Raw genomic sequence first — 23,008 nt, forward strand, 5'->3', positions numbered from 1 at the left:
AGATCCTGTGTCTGAATCGAATAACACTTCATCACTTTCGTAAGCTTGCGAGTCGTGCTTCGAGATCATCGTCACCACCTCCTCCAATAGTCTCGGCCACACGGCCTTCGGGAGCGGCGTTTGATTGAATACCACTCGGTGTCGCACCCAGCTACATATCGTTAGCACAATCACTAAGAAGGAACGCATAGATGACTGACCTTAGAGTTGAACTCAATCCCTAACTCATCAAGGATCTGGTTGATTGTCTCCTCGCTTTCTTCCTCTTCAGCAGGGTCTCCAAGCGCATCGTCCACAGCGTCTTCCATCATCTCTTGCCGCTGCTCCATTACATCGTTCTCCCGTTCGAAGTCTTGGGCGATTTTAGAGAGGGCGGGCAGATTCATAGTCCTGTTCATCCCTCCAATAATTCTAGTTGCGCCCTTCATAGACTGCATCATCTGCTCATTCGTCCTTACAGTCTGGTGGGTGTTAGCCTCTGTGCTGCTGGGCCCGGTACAGCCCGACTGACCTGTATACGTAGCGATATAGCCTTTAACTGCACAGTCGTCTGGTTGAACCTCTCAATGTACTTCCTCGTCCTGGCGAGATCTTTGGCTTGCACTTTGGCGGCATTGAGTTGGCCTTTCTCAGCGTTCTGCTTGATGCTGCGCTGTAGGGTGTTCTGTTGGCCTTCGAGCTTCTTTTTCTCCCTATCGAGCTCGCGCATGGTCTTCTCAAGGGCACGTTGATGTTTTCGCAGCTTCTCCTGCGGTGTCATCCGCTTGCCGAAAGCCCATTCTATGATCTGCTGCCGTCAGCCTGGGTAGTCTGTGCTAGAGATCGCTTGCGCTCACATTCATCTTGGTAGATTGGCCAATGCGTAGGCCGGACGTACTTCGGAGACGACAAGTGAACACTTTCGTGGATGCCTATAAGAAGAACGTGGGTACTCTGTCGTGGTACTCACATGTTTGTAACGGTTGTTTGGGATGTGGAAGTGACGTTATCATTGGTCGGCTGGAGACTTGCGGGAATTTCCCGCTGCCGAACCCGTTTTGACTTCATCTGATGGATCTCAGGCGCATCATTCTCTGCTAACAATTCACCTTCCCCATATCCTAAGCACGATCTAGCATCATTCGACATATACATGGCCACCTTCGAAGAACACATCGTACCATAAAGATGGAGCGCGGAAATCCCTTCGAACATTCAGAGGAAGGTGCGCCTGCGTCAGCGCCGTCAGGGTCGCGCGCACCTTCTGCGCAACCACCCTCGTCACGAGCCGTACCACAGTATATGACGGTCGGAACTGGTTCTGAATCGCGATTTGCCGATGCGTTGAGGGACCGACTGGAACGAGACTCGGGATACGGAAGCATGGCCAGCGCCAGTCAATTCGGTGGTGGCGAGATGGCATCATGGGAGGAGGAACTACTACAGGACCGCCCTACACCTCCGCCGACATTCCCAGGAGAACCAGGCATGTCAGAAAACGAGAAGAAGGTCCTTGCGAGCCACGTGCATCAGCTCTACTACAACCAAAACCGAGTCGCCCTTGCCAAAGGAATAAGTCAAACCATTGAGCTGCTCAAGCAGCTACAGGAAATGAACGCCAAATGGCCGGCGCATTATCCCACTGTGCAGAACGACCAAAACCAGAGACCGTCTTCCCGACCAGGAATGCCACAAAGCCAGAGCACGAGAAACATTGTCGATACCCGCTCTCATCACCCCTCCCCACAGTTCAGACCCAGCGCCTTGCGCAGAGCAGAAACCACAATGCCAGAAGCAGTGGCCGAGTCGAGTTCAAGTGTGGAGAAGAGGCCAAAGGAAGAGCCACGGCTAGTCACGCCCCAGATCGCTCAGGAATTTTCAATTTTGAAGCTGGACTTGAAGGTCGGAGCATTGTCGCAGGCAGAGCTTGTACATTCTCTGGAAAAGAAGTCCATCGCGTCACTACTCGATGGAAAGATCAGCGCAAGCGTGAGGCACCTATTGTCTTTGAGAGATCGGATCGAAGACACTTCCAGCAAAGTATTAGTCACAGGTGATCTCAATGCCGGAAAGTCGACATTCTGCAACGCGTTGCTACGGCGGAAGATCTTACCTGAGGATCAGCAACCCTGCACGGCTTTGTTTTGTGAAGTGCTTGATGCGAAAGAGAATGGAGGCGTTGAAGAAGTGCATGCCGTGCACAAGGATACAGCCTACGATCGCAACGACGAGAGCACATATGACATCTATTCGCTGCAAGAGCTCGAGAAGATCGTTATCGACGACGACAAGTACATGCAGTGCAAGGTCTATGTCAAGGATGTACGTTCAATAGATCAGTCGCTGCTCAACAACGGAGTGGTAGACATTGCGCTCATTGATGCGCCAGGTTTAAACGCCGATTCTGTCAAGACTACTGCTGTGTTTGCGAGACAGGAAGAGATCGACGTTGTGGTATTTGTCGTGTCAGCGGCGAACCACTTCACACTTTCCGCCAAGGAGTTCATCTGGCAAGCGGCCCATGAAAAGGCATATATCTTCATGGTTGTGAATGGATTTGACAATATCCGAGATAAGCAAAGATGTCAGAAGATGATTTTGGAACAACTCGCAAAGCTCAGCCCACAGACCTTCAAGGAAGCTTCTGAACTCGTACATTTCGTGTCGAGTAATGCGGTGCCAATGAATCCCACGATCATGCCACCAAGTGGTGGTAATGGAGGAGGCTCGGGCCCAGGTCCAGATGGCAATGACGATAGCGACGAATCACTGCCGACCGGCAAACATGAAGGCTCCGAGCCCAGCGGAAAAGGGAAGGACAAAGACAAGGAAAAGATTGAAGACTTCGAAGATTTGGAAGGTGCACTGCGTAGATTCGTGCTTGAGAAGAGAGCACGCTCGAAGCTTGCACCAGCCAAGACGTACCTCATGAACTGCTTGGGCGATATGAACGTCCTTGCAAGCGTGAACCGGGATGTCGCTCAGTCAGAGCTAGAGCGTGTGTCGAATGAGCTCGCCCACATTGAACCAGAATACCAAGAAAGGACCAAGCAACGAACGATCGTCTCAGAACAGCTCGACAAAGACACAGAATCAACTGTCAAGGATGTCTACGACCACACACGCTCGACATTGTCGACTACGATCAACACAGTTGGCCAGGCGGATCTGGGCATAGAGTACCCAGGTTTATTTTCGGCCTTCCAATATGCCGAAGATCTGCGCATGGCTATGCTCGACGAAATCACAGGCGCCGTACGATCATGCGAAGATTACGGCAGAGCAAGTACCATGAAAGGTGTGAACATGATCAAGTCGCTTGGTCTGTTACATGTAGGCGAGAGCTATGACAACCTCAACTTCAGAGCCGACATGATGTTCTCGAGGCGGAAGGACGCTCTAGCTCGAACAGTCGACACCGAGGTTGAAGTCTGGGATTTCTTTGATGTGCAAGGCATCTGGGCACGACAAGAGAAAGTCGTCGGCTCGGGCATGGCATTGACCCTTGCGGGCACGCTAGGCACTAGAGCAATCGGTGGCATGGGTTGGGTCGACAGCGCCTACGGAGCAGCAAGAGTTCTAGGGTCACGGAACCTGCAAAGATTAGCGGTCCCTGCCGTGCTGACTGCTGCCGTTTGCGCAGTAGCTTATGTTCTGTCGACAATCCCTCAGACCTTACCTCCTCGTCTGGCTCGGAAGCTGTCGGCGCAGCTTGCGACAGTGGACTATACACATACCAATGCTAGCAGGATCTCAGCTGAAGTCAGACGAGTACTGAAGTTCCCAGCTCATCAGCTTGCGGTCGATTTGCAGAAAGGAGTTGAAGAGCTGAGGCAGAAGAAAGAAGACGTTACTAGGGTCAAGCAGGAATCGGAGATTGCAAGGAAGTACTTTGGCAACCTTGTCAGAGATACCAGCGAAGGTCGGCGCAGAATTGAGGCTGTCGACCTCGAGGGACCTATACCTGGAGCTGCCGGTGCGTATGTATCATGATTACGATGAAGGTTGGAAAGGTCTCAATGAGGGGTAGGACTCTCGTCTTCACAGTATATTTTTAGGAATGATCGAATATTGTCCCTGGATCAAAGCATTGATTGCACCTTTGACTGTGCTTGAGGTTCTCACAGTGTTTTGCTGTCATGATTTCCTGCTTAATCATGCTGCGCGTATCAGGGCACGTTTCGGTCGTGTGACAATTAGAAACTCGGCATCAGGCAGGAACCACTACAGGGTTTCTGCCACCACCCGGGTCGCTCTTGCCCCTTATCTCCGCTTGTGCATCCCAAGTCATCCAGGCGCATACACACCCACTTCGTGATCCATTATCCTCTACCAAGAATTCCCTATAGCACAAAGCAGTGTGTATGCAAGACTTTGTGTTCGTAGTACACCAGACATGATTTTTGCTCTCACCTGAGACTCCTGCTGAAGATGCTTAAGATTTAGAGACGTCATTTCAGCGGCTGGGGTACATCTCGCATAACCAGTGGTCCAGGCGAAAGACCCCTCCCAACCCTCTCCCCACATGGTCGTCAGGTCGCAGATTCGGTTCAGCGCTCACGGAGCGATTGTGCATTGTTATACTGATACTCGTACCAATCCCCTCTCGCATCTTGCATTCTGTGCCTGGTCACATCGATTTTCACTTTATTGGCATACCTACCACGATCGAATCTAACATTTTGTCGTCAGTGACGACAACCGAGAACTGGTAAGTCACCCGACTTCGCTTTAGCCGACCTGCCTAAACAGCGTCATTGTTGTCTGAGATGCAGACTGGCTGACTCGGAACAAAGCTGTCCCACTTTACAACGACCTGCCAATCATCCTTGAAAGTCTGTGTCTTTCTAGACCACTGTTGATCGCGACGCTACCCCCTCGAGTCCTGACCCCTCGCTGCCACCGGCAAGGTATTCATTTGTCGTCAAGCTGGCTGGCACTTCCGAAAAGAGATCCTCCACGAGTGGGGGTATCCTAGGCCGCGTCTTTGGAAAGAAGGACAAAGAACATGGATCCTCAGACATAGCTTCTTCTCCCAGAACAAGCACTGATTCATCTGCCATTTCCACTTCTCCAACCAGCACCGACATCAGCGTTAATACCGACTTGAACCGTGTCGAGAGCCCGCAGTCGCGTACCTCAGACGATACCATGGCGTCGCCCACTACTGCAGAGAAGAAGCGACGGAGTAGTAGTACTGCTAAGGCGAAGGAGATATTTACACAAGCAAAGAATTCACTGATACATGGCGATCGTGATGGGCCGCAGACGCCTATACAGAAACTGAGTAAGACCGATGCTGCGCTTAGCGTTCCTCAAGGCTCAAACAACAACTCGGCTGGCGAGTCGCAGCCTACTCCCAACTCGTCGTTCTTGGTTGGTGTAACCGAGGACAAGAACAAGAAATGCAGACGGACAATGGAGGATACGCATTCATATCTGTACAATTTTCTCGGTACTCCTGCTCCGGCTCTGCCGACGGAAGGCGCTCTGAAGGCGTCAAAGTCGAACGAGGGACAGTCTAGCCTCAACAAGATTCCGAGTGATCCAGCGTCGCATGTTGTCGAAACAGATAATGGCTACTTTGCTATATTTGACGGACATGCTGGAACATTTGCGGCTGAATGGTGTGGTAAGAAGCTCCACGTCATCCTGGAGGATTTGATGAAAAAGCATCCCAATACTCCTGTGCCCGAGTTGCTCGATCAGACATTCACCACCGTGGACAACCAACTCGAGAAATTACCTCTCAAGAACAGTGGCTGCACCGCAATAACCGCAGTGTTACGATGGGAAGACCGAGTACCTACGAGCCAGTCCGCTACTGGATCTACCGCAATTGCACCGCTGGCAGCGATGGCTGTATCGAAAGCTGAACAAGACACTAAGGAAGATGGAGGCCAAGACGAAAAACAGAGGTCTAATTCGACCGCCGAGGCAGCTGCACAAGCTATACAAGAGGCCAAGAAGACAGCGACCAGACAACGTGTGCTGTATACCGCTAATGTTGGTGATGCCAGGATCGTTCTGTGCAGAAACGGCAAGGCTCTCCGGTTGTCATACGACCACAAGGGCATGGATGAAAATGAAGGACGACGGATTAGCAAGGCTGGCGGGCTCATTCTGAACAATCGAGTCAATGGTGTTCTGGCAGTGACCCGGGCACTCGGAGACTCGTACTTGAAGGATCTCGTGACAGGACACCCATATACTACCGAGACAGTGATACAGCCAGATCAGGACGAGTTTTTGATCTTGGCTTGCGATGGTGTAAGTACAAGTTACCAAACTCGGTCGCACATGCTAACACTAAAACCAGCTTTGGGACGTGTGTTCCGACCAGGAGTCCGTTGAGCTGATAAGGAATGTGCACAATCCACAAGAGGCATCGAAAATGCTAGTCGAGCACGCTTTGTCCAAGTTCTCAACCGACAATCTATCGGTAATGGTTGTTCGCTTCGACCCTAAGAAGGTACGGGAGAACACATCCATCGACATCGGAGTGCAGAATGAGTCATCGAAGGGTACGGTGAGCGAAGTTGAGATGATAGTCAGCGAGGCAAGAAGACATTCAGGCATCCCAGTGGAAGGAGCACAGTTGACAGATCAGGACCAAGAGGAGCTCAAGAACATGGTCATACAGGAGCACGATGAGGAGCAGGAACCTGGGCCGGAGTTGACGCCGCAAGGGAAGGCTGATGCGGAGAAGGCTTTGAGAGAAAAGACGCAGGCGAAGCCGGATGGTAACCCCTCCTAGGAAGAAGAGATTGTCTTTACTGGTCGTCGAAGGAGGCTCGGCCGAGAAGGCTGCAACCTGTGGTCTAAATAGGCAGACGTACTGCTTCGTCTCGGACGGAGCTTAAGCATGGTATCAGACTTGATGACTCCCGAGTGATGTGGCCACGCAGTTGGACGTTGGTTTATTCGGTCCCAGGGGTGGTTCGGGCGAAGGAACTGTTACAGCCAGAAATGAATAAAGATACGCGGGTGTAAGAAGTCGACCGCAGTTGTCTTGCTGCTCAACGTTCATTGACAGCTGTTTGCAGCTACCCTTTCATCCCATGAAAAAGAGCACTCACGGAAACAAGCAATTTATCACTTTTTTTCGTTGGCCTCCGCTCATGCGAAGAAGCCGTTCAACGTACGGTGCTACGGAAGGTCACTTCTAGGGCTACCTACCACAGATCCGATTCGATAGACGGTCCGCAAGCGCCATCTACATAGTGCATTGTATCGTACTTTTGCTGCTCACAAGCATGAATGTCCAGGTACTTGAACGGGTGGTAACGGAGGCCGCTACGTCATTCGTCGCCGCTGAATTTCCTTTTGCTTATCGCGTATCTGAGTCAAGTTCAGGACGAATTCAGCAGCCTCGAAATTATCCCTGCAGCAGAGCGCTGACAAGCTCAACAGTTCTTCGCTGCAGTACTCGGAATAGCTTAATTCATTTTTGTTAAATCCCATTCTTACGCTCGCCTCTTCAACCACATTCACTTATCACTCATACTGTGTAAACCCGTTTTTGCGAAGGTGCTTCGAAACAAAGAACTCTTATCATCGTCGGTATTGGTCTCCACCCGGACCGCCATCTCGAGAAGCTTGTTCGAGCAGAGCTTTTATCCATCGACGCCATCCATCTTGCTCCACCACGGTACTGGGATTGTCCAAGAAAAAACATCTCTCGCTGGCATCGACCAGCTTTCTCCTGAGGCCATCGACGGTTCAATCCATCTCTCCTCCCTCATATCCTTCATCAGTTAATCTTGCGCTGCCTGTAATGGCGAGCAAGATGCTGCTGCGACCACAGCCACTGCGCTGTGCGCGTCCTTTCGCTCAAGCCTCCCTTGCTGCGTCGAGCAGATCCTTCGTATCAGTGGCTGCACGTGGCTTGCGACAAAGTCCTGCTGCTAAGCGACCACTCACCGCACAAGTTCAGCGTTCAGCACTGAGACAGCCCTTTCGCCGGCAATACGCAGACAATGGCGCTCCTCAAGTAACGCTATCGCCTGCAGCCGCAGCCAAACCAAAGAAGAGATGGGGTTTCCTCAGGACACTATGGCGGATAACATACATCTCACTGCTTGGTGGCGCTGGCTATATGGCATACACGATCTACGACTTGAAACACCCTAATGAGCAATTCGAGCCAGATCCATCTAAGAAGACCTTGGTAGTACTCGGTGCGCTTCACGGACATTCATGAGAGAGGTATCTTTGACTAACATTCATCTCAGGTTCCGGCTGGGGCTCTATCGCTCTGCTAAAGAAGCTCGACACCGAGAACTACAACGTTATTGTCGTTTCCCCTAGAAATTTCTTCCTCTTCACGCCTCTCCTGCCATCATGCACCACCGGCTACATCGAGCACAGATCTATCATGGAACCTATCCGAAACATCCTCCGACACAAGAAAGCTGCAGTCAAGTACTACGAAGCCGAAGCCACGAAGATTGACTACAAGAACAAGAAGGTCACTATCAGAGATGACTCGGACGTCAAGGGCGACAATATGGAGACGCAAGTCGACTTCGATATGCTTGTGGTTGGTGTCGGCGCTGAAAATGCTACATTTGGTATCCCTGGTGTGCGAGAGCACTCCTGCTTCTTGAAAGAGGTCGGTGATGCACAGAAGATCCGAAAGAAGATTATGGACTGTGTCGAAACTGCGCTGTTCAAAGATCAGTCTGAAGACGAGGTCAAGCGACTACTACACATGGTTGTGGTTGGTGGTGGTCCAACCGGTGTTGAATTCGCTGGTGAACTTCAGGACTTCTTCCAACAGGATCTGCTCAAGTGGATGCCTCAGATCAAGGACAACTTCCGAGTCACTCTGGTCGAAGCCCTTCCCAACGTCTTGCCTATGTTCTCCAAGCAGCTGATTGACTACACTGAATCGTCCTTCAAGGAGGAGCACATCGATATCCGAACGAAAACGATGGTGAAGAACGTCACCGACAAGACCATTGAGGCTCAGATAACACTTCCAGACGGCACGAAGAAGATAGAGACTATCCCTTACGGTCTGCTTGTGTGGGCTACTGGTAATGCTGTCCGCTCAGTGGTCAAAGACCTCATGGGTCAAATTCCTGCCCAGAAGGATGAGCGTCGTGGTCTGAAGGTCAACGAATATCTCGTTGTCAAGGGCACCGAGAACATCTGGGCTGTCGGTGACTGTGCAATTGCCAACTACGCACCCACTGCACAAGTCGCTGCGCAAGAAGGCGCCTTCCTTGCCAGACTGTTCAACACAATGGCGAAGACCGACGTTATCGAGACCGAGCTGCAGGAACTTTCCGAAAAACAAGCCACAGCAAAGGCTGATGACCGGAACCAAATCCTCAACGAGATCACTGAGCGACAGAGACAACTTCGCAGAACGAAACAGGTCGGACCATTCCAGTACTCTCACCAAGGTTCCCTCGCATACATTGGAGCAGAAAAGGCTGTCGCAGATGTCAGTTGGTTCACCGGCAACATCGCATCTGGAGGTACCATGACATATCTGTTCTGGAAGAGCGCATATCTGAGCATGTGCTTCAGCTGTAAGTTATACCGCGCCAAGCTTGTTCGATCCCTCGCTAATCTCACGTTTACTAGCTCGAAACCGGATCTTGGTCATGATGGACTGGATGAAGTCCAGAATCTTTGGACGGGACGTCTCCCGAGAATAGACTAATTGTCTGTATGAACAAGTTCTTGTTTTACTAGATCGGTTTGGGAGTCTGATTTCAGCTGGGTTAAACTCCGCATAGCGTTTTAGCGGATGCTAGTGTTGATCACGAACTGCACGCTCGGAAAATTGAAGGTGGAATCTGAGATATGGGGTTGTCGTTGCTAAGTCTGCTGGTGGTCGTGGTGGTGGTAATCGCAGCCTTCACGCAATTTGACAGGAGAAATCACGGAACATTATTCAGGATCGACGAGAAAGTACGCCGTTTGATCGCTATCCTGGAGCTTTCGAACTGAACCACTATCTTCATGTTGTGATCGCAAATGCGGATGGCCGGCATGACCTCGCCTGAAGGACCATCGATATCAGAGCAGGTACAACTACGCGTCGCGCTAGCTGGTTCATCTCAGACAATGTGCTTGAATCATTATTATTGTTGTACCCGGTTGGTCTAGATGAAGAAAGAGTCCCTTCTGTGGCTGGTGTCTGGTCCGTCCAATCGCGGAAATTCGAACCCGTAAATGGCAGGAGCAGAGGCTGTGGATACGTAATTTACGTGATGAGGAAGTGGACATCGACATGAAGTTCGCCCTGAACAATTTTACCATCTTAACCTTGCCACACCGAACCTTTTTCTTACGTGCTTTTCATGCCACCCTAGTAACCGATCGACCTTGAGCCGCAGTATCCAACTTCTTTAGTTGATTTATGACTATGATTTTTGTGGCGCACCAGGGTCATCCTCGCGGCTATCAGCCCGCATCGCCACGGGCACGATTCATACTCTATGCGCATTGTTGGTCGCTTGACCTTGCAGTTTTCTCCTCATTGGATACGTCGAATAGAGGAAGTGCTTACTTCTCCCACGAAGATCCATATTGACGAAGGCCACATGGGCGTTCGGCACTACTATGGTACCTTCACGCACGATATATAGTTCGGCCGTCCCCTGCTAACGCATATCTCAAACAAACGCTCTGCGCCACATACTTCGACTTGGTATAGTAGCCTTTTCACACTTGCGCTCGAGTGTTTCATGAGTACGAGTAACAGCATCAGCCATCGTTAGCTTATGTTCGTCGACATCGTATATCCGATTCGTTAGTGGTCGTATCACCCCGGTGTTGATGTCAGGCCACTTCAGGATCGTCTGAACGCGACTGGGCAAATGCTTGCAGGGGGAGTTATTATTCGCGAAATGTGACCATAAGCAGGTTGATACATTCTTCGAGAGGCTGATGGAACAACATCCACAGTACAGTTTTCCAACGTGGGTTCCCGAAAGCAGGGCATCGCAGGCTTGGTCGGTGCCGAGAGAGTTCACCCATGACCACGCGATCCTCTCGCCCCATCAACAGCATCAACAAGGATTTCGACCATCTCGCCAACTGCCTGTGCTGCAATACCAGGAAGAGCACCAGAAGCTTTCCTCAAGTGCGGATTCGCCTGTAACAAGTCCACAACTGCTATCGCGTAGCCTGTATCATGGCCATGAGGATTGCTATTATGTACAGACCCATGCGCCGTCGTTGGCTGAGCTGCCACACGATGCGCAGCAATTCTGTTATTGCGGTCGCCCGTTCGCGGTGATGGCAACTCCAACGGCCCCAAGCCTGCCTTTCCGAAGGGAGCGCCGGATCCTACCTCTACCAACAGCTATTTTGCCTTCGCAAAGTGTAGCGCGAGGGGCTTGCCTGGCGTGCGGCAAGCAAACATGCAAATTATCGTCCCATCGACAATTCTCAAAGCTCATCTTCAACAACGTCACCAGGAAAGAGTCGCAAGCAGATGCGACGAGCAACAGAACACCTCGACAAAGTGCAGCCATACCTGTCTCAGCATTACTGACTCCTGACAAGGCGGCGCGGCCGCCTCTCCTCATCAATGCGGAGCAAGAGCACCTTCTAGATCTCTGGTCGCGCCCGTGGTCTCCTATCGACCACACCAGAAACCATACCCTTGAGGCTCATCTGTTCCCGACGCCACTCATTAATCGGTTGCTGCCTGTTGCGCGCGCTCACCCACCTCTCCTCCAAGCACTGTTGGCGTATTCGGGCACTCTCTGCGCCACGACCAACGCCGCAATCCTTGATATGGCATTCCGCCAACAAGCATATGCAGTCGAAACCCTCAGTCTGGCATGTCCCACCGAAAAGAAAGCGAGTACAGACGAAGCTATGCTCGCGGCGACACTCCTCATGCTGGTCTACTTGGCCCAAGGAAATGACATCGAAGTCCAAAAGCATGCTTCGGGTCTGATGCATCTTACCACGCTCCGTGGTGGGCTTCACTATCTGGGGCTCGGCGGGTTGGTCTCGGACATGCTCATGTATGCTGATGCGATGCAGGCTGTCTACTTCAATACCATGCCTGTATGGACAATCCCGTTGCCACCACTCGATATTGGTTCGCCCTCTAGCATGGGCAGTGGATTCAGAAATATGTCGAGCCTAAGCCAAGAAATCGCTACGGCGTTACTGATAGCTGTTGAAAGTGTCTGCAAAGTTGCGGATATTCTTGAGTGGGCGGGCCAGCATCCTTCGGAACCACTACCGAGAGTGACTGGGAACAGCTTCGGCTATCTGAGTATGATCGCGCTGTATCAGCTTGCGAGGTGCAATGCTGCTTACCATGACACCGCGACGGTAAATGAATGCGTTTGCTTAGTGCTGATTCTGTTCCACCATGTGGTGCTCAGGAGTGATGGCGTGGTCACGCCTGCGATATTGAAGGTTGAACATTTGACTTGGCAAGCGCTGGAGCGAGCTGAGCGTGAAGGCTTAATAGTGGGACTGGCTCCTAGGCTTTACATGTGGATGTGCCTGATGGGTGTGACCGTCAGCGTGCTGCTGCCTGATGGTAGGAGGAGTCAATTCTGGTCCGTCGCGGTGGAGAAATTGAGACGCGTCAGGATCAAAGCAGCTGTGACTGGCTGGGAGGGCCTGCGAAGGGATGTACTTGACCAATTTTGCTGGGTCAGTGTCGTACAGGAGGATGTTTTCAGGAGATTGTGGATCGAGGTTGAGGGTTTGGAGAGTGATGGAGTCGACATGAACAGAGGCACGTTGCCGTCCGTGAAGGAACTGGATCTGCTACCGCCACCAGGAGGATGAAATCAGAAAAAGACCATGTGTTCGATGAACAAGGAATTGACGATACGAGATACGATAGCCTTGGTATGGACCCTCGAGCACACGAGCCAGCATACACGACGTTGCTAGGCGCAAGAGGTTGGAATAGGCGAGAAGACGCCTCGATATTTTGCCGGTTACATTATTCCCTCCACCATAGACGCTGTCTGCCAGTGCTGGGCGGATTCTAGCCACAAGCTTCCACCAATTGATCATACAGACTGTTCACAATTCTGAAGCTACTGGCTTGCAAGGCATGTTAGTAAATTCAGAGACGTCCCTGCAAGCTCAGCGACACCCTTCGTCGACTGGAGCTTCTGGCGACTACCGGCCTGTAAGGGCAAAGCGGACACTCTCGTGTCTACACAATTGGAAACTCCTCGGACCATTGTATCAATTCTGCTGTTAGCGCATCTGGAGGGCACCGCATGGTGGAGTACATGTGTCTTGTCCTCCGCATTACCATACGCTTGTCTCCGAGAGGCAGAGCCATAGATCGGTGCCAGGGGGAAGAGCAAGAACTGTTGACGGCAAGACGGCCTAAACTTGAGCCTGGTGGTCGAAGGCTTTTTGTAGAGGCTGCTCCTCGTGTGGAAAGGCAAGGCAAGGAGATATACGGGGACTACTGGGACATTGTTCGCGAACTCACTCGTGATGAGCGTTATGGGCAGCAACGAACAGCCATGCATCGCAAAGTAAGAGATAGCTCGACTCGTTTGTGAGAGGAGTACAAAGCTGCTGCGGGGATACACCTACACTAGATATACCTACTCCTTCAGACGTTCTTCGCGAATGCTAAACAGATAAGCACATTTCCGCTCTGACGAAAGAGCGATTGCTTGAAGAGGTGACACTTTCTTAGCACACTGTCACTTGCGCATAATTGATGTTTAAATCCGCTCTAGCCAATATTTGTGCCACATTATCGACAAATTCCGGAACGTTGGTCTGGTCGACTGGTCTTCAGCGCGCACCAGCACAATATGCGACTATCAACATACACATTCACTACCAATTTTAGGTGACCGGTCCCAGGTGGGACGGACATCTTGCTGACTCGACTTGTCGAGATTCTAGGCCATCCTCGTGCTATGAGGTGGCCGAACCTTTTTGAGCTTTTGTGAAGCTGTTACGAAGGGGTCTGGTTGGATGAGGCATGAGTATTATGTTCACTTTTAGTGCCGCGATTCTGCTCTGCCGATAGCACGATTATGATGCTCACGGAGCTTGCTTCGGTGAGTGTGCACTTCCGGAGAGATACATTCGGCGGCTACTATTTAGTTGTGTGAGAATGAGTCTAAGGTAGTAGGGGGAGTTTCATCAAATGATGCTCCCGGAGTCCACGCGGAAGTTCAAGCTGGCCGCTTGCCTCGATTCGGCCTTGCAAGTTGCCCGTCGCTGACCCAACAGGCGCATGCTTGGCGCCTAACCTGCAGGGCCGGAGTATCGTAGCTGCTTTTCCCCTGGTCTCTCTTCGTCTTCTCACGGAAGGTGCTTTTTTGCTTACCCAAAACCTGTCAAAACACGAAAGATTGGAAGGAGTAGTCACCAGCCCGTTTCATCCTGAAATACGAATACTGAGTGGCTACCTACCTGCTGTAGCCAGCAGCTCTGTCGAGTATTCCTGCCTCGATAGGCCTCTCTCTTTCGGTATGGTCATTAGCGGGATGCAATGAATCATGCCTTTGATTCCCTATCATGCGACGCCAGTACCCCGCAAAGTGTTATTACTAGAAAACATTGAGTGACATATTAAGGTGAGTTCGCGAATCTGCGGGACGTTTATAAGATTTCCACCACATCTCCGGGGGTACGCCGGTCGTGATTACTTATGCCGACATGCGGCCACGTTGATATTCCGCCCGGAGCCCGACTGTAAGGCTGAAACGTGAGCTAGCTGGACCTACTGTAGTGAGTGTTGTGGACACGTCTCAGGGTTGAGCTTTCCGCAGGATCAGATTGGGGGCGGTATTGAGTCGTGCAGGTCTCGACCAGTTCCTTCCTTATGCACTTCGCGACAGCATGATCTCGCATTACACTATGTTGCACATGCGTGCTGATGACCTTGTGCTCATAGAGCCTTGTCACATAAACTGTTTTTGCAGGTAACGGGCTAACAACCATGAAATCACGATCCCATCTGAACTTGTCCTCGTATCCCTCTGCAACCAAGTAATCGTCTCTGCAGCTACCCGCCAGACATCGCTCATGACCTGACCCTCTGAACACGAGCTTCGAGTCTCGTCAGCACCTTTCCACTTTCCACAAGAACACTTCTGAACGACTTGACGAAGCTCGGTATTGTGCCATTGACAGCCCAGAAAAGATGGCGGAGACCGAGCAGCCCATGACTCTGAAGCAGCGTATGGCTTTGTTGAATGCTGCCCATGTAGGACGAATACCAGGAGAGCCGCCAGTGACGACACGGCCGAAGCCTCAGATGCCCGATCGACGACCTTTGGTGAAGCAAACGTCATTCAATATACCGAGCGAGAACACTACCATTACGACCGCGCAACCGGCTGTCACGAATCTACCAAGTGGACCACCGCCTCTACCTGTTCGAAAACAGCCGCCTCCGTTACCTGCCAGGAAGAGCTCGACGGGGCTAGAGAGGAAGAAGAGCGCTTCTTCAACGGTATCAAGTGGTTACAATGCGCCTAGAGCTGTTGCGTCAAGAACAAAGTCAGAAGAGAATGGGACCAGGGCCTTAGCACCAGCATGGGGAGAATGCGAGTTGCCGGCCCTACCTCCAAGGACAGAACCGAAGACACGGACGAAGTCTGTCACTGATAGGCCAAAGGTCGCCAATAGAACTCCTTCGGTTTCGAGCATGGCTAGTACCATGACCACTCATTCTAACAGCTCTCGACAGACTGTTCCTCCGCCGCCTCTGCCATCTAGGAGGAGCACGGATGGCTCTCAGACCAGTGTATCGAGAAAGGTCCCGCCGATGCCATCTAATGACGCGCTAGAAAGAGCTAGGAAGCTTTCTTTTGCTTCAACTACTGAGGTCGTCGCGGATCCTTCGCCCGCTCCACCCTTGCCAACCAGGAGACCGTCGGTCCAGCCTACGCCGATCGAACACGCAAGGCAATCCTTAGACTCGGTCAGCATCCCACAAACTCCGCCTCCGATACCAAAAGCATCACGGCCTGATCTATCAGCAATACAAGCAACGAAACCTAAGCTCAATGGTCATTCACATCCTTCTCCGACCTCACCATCTGCTGTCTGCATGATCTGTCGCGACTTCTCAGCGCCGGACCATCATGCGAGCCTGTTTCCGAGACAGCAAGTGACTTCGCTTCAGGCTCTTGCTCATCAGCTGACGGCACCATTTCCTTCTTTTACGGACAAAGCTCGAGTAATACTGACCTGGTTGCATCATAACATCGACTACAATGTTGGAGATTTCTTCAGCGGAAACCTAAAGTCCTCCACGCCCGAGTCTACGTTACGGACTGGTCTTGCCGTCTGCGAGGGGTACGCCGCGCTGTTTACCAATCTAGCTACCTATGCAGGTCTGGAGTCTGTTGTCATTACCGGACATGGTAAAGGATATGGCTATACACCGCTAGTGCCCGGTCAACCACTCCCACCTTTCGAATCTGGTCACGCGTGGAACGCTGTAAAAATAGACAACGGCGAGTGGAAGCTGTGCGATCCATGCTGGTATTCTGGTAAGGCTCTTCTCCGGTGTAATTATCGTGCAAAATTGCTAACGTTCTTCTAGGGCACGTCCAAAGCGCAGGTATGCCATATGTTCGAAAACTCGCTTCGGAAAGGTTCACACAATCCAACGAGGAGTTCGGCCTCGACCACTTTCCGAACAACAAAGATCTCTTCTTCTTGCCGGGTGGCCGTACGCCGTCATGGGAGGAATACATCCAGATCAATCCAGCGCTTTGGCCATACACGTTTGAAAGGCCAACAATGTTCGGCAACGCGACTTCTGACTATAGCATTGGGAAGCAAACAGTCATGCCACCAGACCGCAAGATCAGCGTATATCAGCAAGGCACAGTCCGCTTCCAGTTCGGCCTGTTCTGTCCTCACTGGACGCTGGAAAACCATACAAAGAAAGGACCACCGCCTGTCTTTATCATCGCAGCTGGTGGTGTTGATGGTAGAAACAAGCACTACGTACCCCTCGAGCATTTACGGGCCAAACCACCCGGAAGTGGTGGAGACATGTGGTATGCTGATGTCAACCCTCGAGAGCTTGGTGCGCCGGGGGAAAAATTGACACTTTTTGCTGTGTCCAGCTTCGGCAACAGGCAGGACGCTCGGGGTTTGACAGTGCGAGAATTCAAGGATGGAGTTGGAAGGACAGCGATGGGGTTTGTCGGTGTTGCGGCTTGGGAGCTAGTATGAGCATTTCAGCTACGATGTCGATAGTCACGAGCCCTTACGATAATGATCATACACCATCTGCAGTCATGAGGCGGTATCTCTTCACATCACAGCAAATTCCATACCCCATCATCTGACTATGTTCCACGCATGTCTACGCGAGCCTGTTCAGCTTTGACAGCCACAACTATACCAGATCCTCATGCTCCCGAACATCACTCAATGGTGCACTCAAAGCCTGTCGGTCCTCGTACTACCTTCCCACCCCTTCTCCAGCTTCACACACCGTCATTTGTATTTCATCGAATCGATGCTTTAATCTCCTGTAAGCTGAAATCCCTGCATACACAGTTACTCACTTATCTACTTTCCACCCACACGAAGCGATCTCAGAGCAAATTAAACCATCTTGAGCGGGACACAAGGCTGCTTTCAGTCTGATTTCTCGGCGTGGTGACCCCGGGAACCTGACCACGTATGCCCGCCTTTTGAAGTCTGGCTTCACAAGATGCTTCGAGTTGCTCTAAGATTGCCTCACCATACACAGCGAACGACATGTCGCAATCTACATTGCATAGTAAGATGCACTAGCTCTAGATGCTCCCTCTACTTCAAAACCGAGGCTACCCCTACTACCCACATGGTAGTACAACGCAATTACATCTGGCAACATATGTAACTTGTTCCTTCCCCATCTTCTTCTCACAAGCTCGCCACAACTTCCCAGCACCTTTGAGGGTCGTGCTTGTGTGTCTCCAAACTCACGGTGTCCAAGGAAAGCGCGGAACGGGGACAGGAAAGTACGACCTGTGACGCCATGCGGGAAAGGAAAGCGCGACCATGGTGGAGAGAGGTATGACTACGGCAGAGGAAGGCATGACCGCCTTAGGCCATGTCCGAAAGGAAGGTGCGATCGAGGAAATGAGGCAGGCGCGACCACGTAGGCAGGAAGAGGAAGGTGTAACCGTTACGGAAGGAAGGCACGACCGGTGCGAAGAGGCAGGCACGGCCGACATAGAAAGTAGTGGCCGCTAAAGAAGGAAGGAACGACCGTGTGAGAGGAAGGTACGATCTACGTAAGATGGAAGCGGCGACCGGCTGAGAAACAAGATGGGAGGTACGGTCGTCGCGGAAGGTAGGCGCGACTGACGAGATAGGCAGGCACGACTAGTCTAGGCACGGTGAGGAAGCTGCGATGTGAGTGGGAGGGAAGGTACAGCTGGTAGGTCACAGTGAAGGAAGGCGCGGCAGCCGAGACAGGGAAGGCGCGAACTGAGAGGGGGAAGGTGCGACCGGTGTGAGGAGGAAAGTGCGACTGATATGAGGAGGAAAGTGTGATCACTGCAGAGACGTGAGGGAAGGTACAGGCACCTTGGGAGGTAGGCGCGAAGGACTCAACTGGCAGGAGGCAGGCGCGATCGATGGGAGAAGACAGGTACGACTAGGCTAGAGTTTCAGGAGGAAAGTACCAACGACAGTGAGAATGAATGAGCGATGGATGTATAAAGTCTTGAGGAGGGCGCCATGGGGAAAAAGAAGAACGCACTGGTCGTGGAAAGGCTGGTATGCATTTTTGTAGCTGGTGTGGCCAATCTCTATTGCGAAGAATACACCAACAATCGACTTTGCCCGATTGCGCTGCTTTCACGCACTACTCTCGTACTTCATCCTCCCTCTAAGGCCCTCTCCCCACTTCCAGAAACACCATGGAATTGGCGCCATCGCTGCCGTGCAACATGCCAGGATCGTTGTTGCCCAGCCTACGCCTAGGCCCTTGTACATTTGTAATGCGAACATCGGGAATGCAGCGCTCAGGCTGTACCGGCTGAGCATTGCGGCGCCGGCGGCACTAGCGCCGTAGAGTGGTCCGTAGGCATCGAGCATGAAGAGGTTCGCTGAGGCGTAGATTATGAGGGAAAAGAGGATTGAGAGGCCTTGAAAGATGATTGGAACGATATAGTGAATTGATGGTCGAGCGGTCCAGGCGAAGGCCAATAGGGAGGCTGGGAGGAGGAAGGAGCCGAGCATAGCCGGGAAGAGACGATTTTCGGGCGGGAAGCGGGATTCTCCGGTGATGTCTTGGTTTGATGGTTGTTGACTTGCCTTCCAGCGTTTCAGTCGTGGTTGGTACATGTATAAATCTATAATGACCAGTGGGACCGGTGCGAGAAGGGTGCCGATGATGAGACCGAGGAACGAGAGAGACTGACCCGTCAAGTCGAAGTTGTAATAGTGCTGGAATATCCAAGGCGACGCGACTACCATTGCATAGAGCAAACCGAACATAAATCCGTTGTAGAGGCAGACCAGGGTGACAATAGGCTCGGTCAAGATCATGTGGATAGGTCGGAGGAAGAGGGTGGTCGTGAAATACTTGATTGTTTCGGAAGCGGTCCGCTGAGCTGTAGGGTACACAAGACCTTGCCTTTTCGCCCGCCGCTGCAGGATGGTCTTCTTGTAGGTTTCTCTAGTGAAGAAGGTTGGAACGTAGAAGGCGACGATAAAGAAGAGGGTTGTCCATTGCGTCCACCGCCACCCCTTTAATTCGACCAGGAAGCCTCCAATCAACGGACCAAGCACCGCGCCGAAAAATGGTATTGAGTAGTAGAATGCTAGAGAGACTGCACGATACCTGCCTGCTGTGTAGTCAACAATGGTTGCCGAGGCGTTGCTGATGGCTGGCGATGCAAAAACTCCGGCGAAGAATCGACAGATGATCAGTGATGCAGCGCTTTGAGCAAAGCCAGACCCGAGTATGAACAGAGCAAACAGCGGTGTAGTTGTCAAGAACACCACTTTCCGACCGAACGTCTCGCAAAGGGGCGCTCCGAAGAGCGGACCGAAGGCCAACCCGACATTGTACAAAGCCAACGGGAGGATCGCGACTTCATCTGAGACGCTGAATTGGTTCGAGACGTCTTCGTGCGCAGGGGCATATATGGCACCACCGAGTGTGCTCACGAACGCTAGGAAGGTGACTGCAGCCGTAGAAGCAATTCGCCTTCCGAGTGTAAAGTTTCGAGGGTTGTCTGGGTCGTCCTTGCCGTTCCAGTCTAGAACGTTCACGGGTACGGATGCACCGCCATCAGCGTCCTGCTCCGGCTTCACCATTGTCAGTCAGTATGTCACCAGGCATCTCAAGCGGAGTGAGAACGCGAGCCAGCGAGAGTGGTGAGGCACTCGTAGATGATGGAGAGGGCAAGAGCAAAAACAGCGGAATCTGGGGAAGGCGCCCTCCGCATATCGGGTAGATCCGCGCGAAGTCCTGACTGTCGCGCCATGCTATATCGAGTTTAGCGTCTTCTCGACCATCTTCCTTGTTGTCTCAGTAAAGCACAGTGAGGTAGCGACTCGCGCTGGGCCACAAAGATGCCATGACTTCAGGACGATCAGAAAGATCGTCGAAAACGTCTACTACAGACCTACCAAGACCCAGTGCTGCTATAACACGTGCGTACCTCTGGCAGTCCATTGTCTAAATCCGACAAAGTGTCTTTGTCGACAGAGCACAATCTTCATTCCTTGTACAGTCGCGTAACAATGGGCGTAGCTGATATAACTGCCTGAGGAATGTACTTTTATTTGCACTTGGAGAGTCCAGAACCCCCAAGACCTAACCAAACATGTATCGATCGGATAGTAGTCGAGGATACCAGATGTCTCGAGATTCCTCGAGATCCGACACAAGACGTCGGGTTGGGAGGAATTCCTCCGTTGAGAGCTACGTGAGACTAAGGCCTGAACCACAATACGTACCCGATACTGACATTGGCTATGCAAGTAGCACATATTCTCGAAGGACACGCAGAAGCTCGTCCACCACGACATACGCATCCGCAGATGAGGGACCGTCCTTGGAAGCGATGATTGCGCAAGCTGTGCGCCGAGATAGAGAGGAGCAGAGACTAAAAGTCGAAAGGAAGGTAGTGTCAGCTTCGTACTCCGAGTACGAACGACATCTGCCGCAACCTTTGTATAACCCAGTCATAGAGGAGGATCGACATCAGATTCCGAGGCGCATGAGCAACTCAGCATCTGGATACTCGATGCGGAATCCTTCGGTGAGCTCTAATGTTGATTATATGGCGCCAGCATCGAGATTCGACAGCCGAGCTGACTTGACAGCTACCAGCTCTACTTACCGAAGTGGCTCAGTGCGCAAGCAATCACCACCATCGAGATCGTTGGGCCGAGGCCGGCGCCGCGCCGAACGATCGCCACCGCAACAGCTTCAGAACTTGGTCCAGGTACAGCTTCCGATGCCACAGAGACCAGATGCAAGACTTGACACCCTCTATGTCAATCATCAGCACGAACACGTGCACCAACATTTCCACCACATCTCACCGACTCGATCCTCCTCCGGTAAAGGTCCAACTTTCGTCAGTCGAGGTGCGAATGGCAGACTCCAGTTTGAGCGGTGCTCGATGGGGAAAAGCCACGCTAGGTAAGATGAAAGACCTCTGCCGTGGTTTTTGGATACAATGTAGGGCAATACTGATCTTTCCACTGAAACAAGGTAATTCGAATTATCTTTTGCTGGGCCATCGTTGTCATTTCTTTTGCCTGAATACCGCCTTTTGAGATTGTAATCGCTGTTCCCTTCGTGCTTCAAGGCCATCTGCAGCTGGCTGAACGAAGTCATTAGCCAGAGCGGCAGTTTCAGATGATGGTCAGACATTTAACAGACTGAGCGGGCTCGTGGTTTGGCACAGCTTGTGCTCACCGGGAGTCGTTCATTGACAGGTTGCCCATGCCGTCGTTCTCGTCCGCGAACTCGAGTGTGTCAAAACCTTTGTCTGCATCAGCCTTGATGAGGTCGACCATCCCTACAGGCATTATTGGTTTTCCGTCGCTGTCTGCAACGTATCGAAATGGCATTTCCGTGCTTTCATGCTCATCCAACTTCAGCTCTGGATGATCAATGTAAGAAAGTTCCTCAAGCTTTTTGCCTTCCAGCACGACTTTGCGGGTGACTCTGACAGCTGTGTCGGTCGTCATCTGTATGGGACCAAGTCGGCGTCCAGTGAAACCCTTCTTGCGTAGTTCACTAGTTCTGTCTCGAGGAGGATCGTCGCCGAGGATGCCACCGAACAAGAAGACCTCGAAGCGCTGGCCATCTGTAGGCTCTAGTTCTTGTTTGGCCGACGGATCCAGAAGACATATTTTGTCCTTTTTGTCAGCAAAGTAGACCTCTACAGCATCGTTCCGGGCATTCGCACCAACGTCCCTGAGTTCGTTGCTTTGTAGTAGACTGGTAGGCACCGAGGAAAGTATGAAGTCACAGCCCGCATCTCGTGACTCTTGTGCGATGGTCTTGTACTCCAAGGCTGACCAGGGGCCAAGCTCTGGATCAAGATGTTCGACCACGAAGGTCAAAGTCGCGGCCATGGTTGCCTGTGCACGGTGATGCAAATTGCTGCTGATCTTTCAGGGACAACAGATCGGACAAGGTCAGCTGAGCGAATGACGATGTAATCGATGGTCCAGTCGCACAAGAAATATTTGGGATTGTGTTTTTGAAACTCCAGTTGATAGAAAAAGCTTTGCCGGTTGTGCACAAGTTGAGCAGATCCTGCACCTAGCGTTTCTGGCAGTGACGCGTAGACCAATAAAGATGGCAGCAGTTGGGCTTCCTCCTTCCCCAGAATCCAGGTGCCAACCAGGTGCTCCAATGATGTGGCAGGTGGGAAAGGAACGAGGCCTAACAAAGCATGGCTGCCGTCGCTCTTTCTCTTCTCCCCTTCACCTGTAAAAAGTTACGCACCGACCAGCTACATCCCCACCTCTGAACTCGCAGCACTTCCACCACAACCCTTGCTCAGAAACATAACCAGCCGTCTGCTGTTGATACATACGCGAGAAGCACGAC

General features: G+C 51.8%; 8 protein-coding genes across 8 annotated transcripts; 5 read left to right on the forward strand and 3 right to left on the reverse strand.

Moving 5' to 3' along the window:
• Positions 1 to 31: 31 nt before the first annotated feature.
• On the reverse strand, positions 32 to 842 carry DID4 (ESCRT-III subunit protein did4; the record flags this gene model as incomplete). The annotated part of the gene is made up of 4 exons (XM_064877699.1): positions 32 to 151; positions 201 to 461; positions 512 to 787; positions 837 to 842. 4 exons carry the CDS (start codon positions 840 to 842, stop codon positions 32 to 34), a joined length of 663 nt encoding a protein of 220 aa, XP_064726424.1.
• A 325-nt stretch (positions 843 to 1,167) lies between these two features.
• Positions 1,168 to 6,736, forward strand: FZO1 (mitofusin; the record flags this gene model as incomplete). The annotated part of the gene is made up of 4 exons (XM_064877700.1): positions 1,168 to 3,959; positions 4,672 to 4,690; positions 4,831 to 6,249; positions 6,299 to 6,736. The coding sequence occupies 4 exons, from the start codon at positions 1,168 to 1,170 to the stop codon at positions 6,734 to 6,736; spliced, it is 4,668 nt and encodes a 1,555-aa protein (XP_064726425.1).
• A 1,020-nt stretch (positions 6,737 to 7,756) lies between these two features.
• On the forward strand, positions 7,757 to 9,650 carry NDE1_2 (NADH:ubiquinone oxidoreductase; the record flags this gene model as incomplete). The annotated part of the gene is made up of 3 exons (XM_064877701.1): positions 7,757 to 8,159; positions 8,214 to 9,521; positions 9,577 to 9,650. 3 exons carry the CDS (start codon positions 7,757 to 7,759, stop codon positions 9,648 to 9,650), a joined length of 1,785 nt encoding a protein of 594 aa, XP_064726426.1.
• Positions 9,651 to 11,238: 1,588 nt separating this feature from the next.
• Positions 11,239 to 12,762, forward strand: PMZ80_009307 (uncharacterized protein; the record flags this gene model as incomplete). Its single annotated transcript, XM_064877702.1, has 1 exon — positions 11,239 to 12,762. One exon carries the CDS (start codon positions 11,239 to 11,241, stop codon positions 12,760 to 12,762), a length of 1,524 nt encoding a protein of 507 aa, XP_064726427.1.
• Positions 12,763 to 15,106: 2,344 nt separating this feature from the next.
• Positions 15,107 to 17,157, forward strand: PMZ80_009308 (uncharacterized protein; the record flags this gene model as incomplete). The annotated part of the gene is made up of 2 exons (XM_064877703.1): positions 15,107 to 16,463; positions 16,517 to 17,157. The coding sequence occupies 2 exons, from the start codon at positions 15,107 to 15,109 to the stop codon at positions 17,155 to 17,157; spliced, it is 1,998 nt and encodes a 665-aa protein (XP_064726428.1).
• Positions 17,158 to 18,780: 1,623 nt separating this feature from the next.
• On the reverse strand, positions 18,781 to 20,247 carry PMZ80_009309 (uncharacterized protein; the record flags this gene model as incomplete). The annotated part of the gene is made up of 1 exon (XM_064877704.1): positions 18,781 to 20,247. The coding sequence occupies one exon, from the start codon at positions 20,245 to 20,247 to the stop codon at positions 18,781 to 18,783; it is 1,467 nt and encodes a 488-aa protein (XP_064726429.1).
• Positions 20,248 to 20,759: 512 nt separating this feature from the next.
• PMZ80_009310 (uncharacterized protein) lies at positions 20,760 to 21,587 on the forward strand (the record flags this gene model as incomplete). Its single annotated transcript, XM_064877705.1, has 1 exon — positions 20,760 to 21,587. The coding sequence occupies one exon, from the start codon at positions 20,760 to 20,762 to the stop codon at positions 21,585 to 21,587; it is 828 nt and encodes a 275-aa protein (XP_064726430.1).
• Positions 21,588 to 21,858: 271 nt separating this feature from the next.
• PMZ80_009311 (uncharacterized protein) lies at positions 21,859 to 22,527 on the reverse strand (the record flags this gene model as incomplete). The annotated part of the gene is made up of 1 exon (XM_064877706.1): positions 21,859 to 22,527. One exon carries the CDS (start codon positions 22,525 to 22,527, stop codon positions 21,859 to 21,861), a length of 669 nt encoding a protein of 222 aa, XP_064726431.1.
• Positions 22,528 to 23,008: the final 481 nt, after the last annotated feature.

This window comes from Knufia obscura (genome assembly GCF_036327395.1).
Source record: "Knufia obscura strain CCFEE 5817 isolate CBS 148926 chromosome Unknown scaffold_13, whole genome shotgun sequence".
In the NCBI taxonomy this organism is placed as follows: Eukaryota; Fungi; Ascomycota; class Eurotiomycetes; order Chaetothyriales; family Trichomeriaceae; genus Knufia; species Knufia obscura.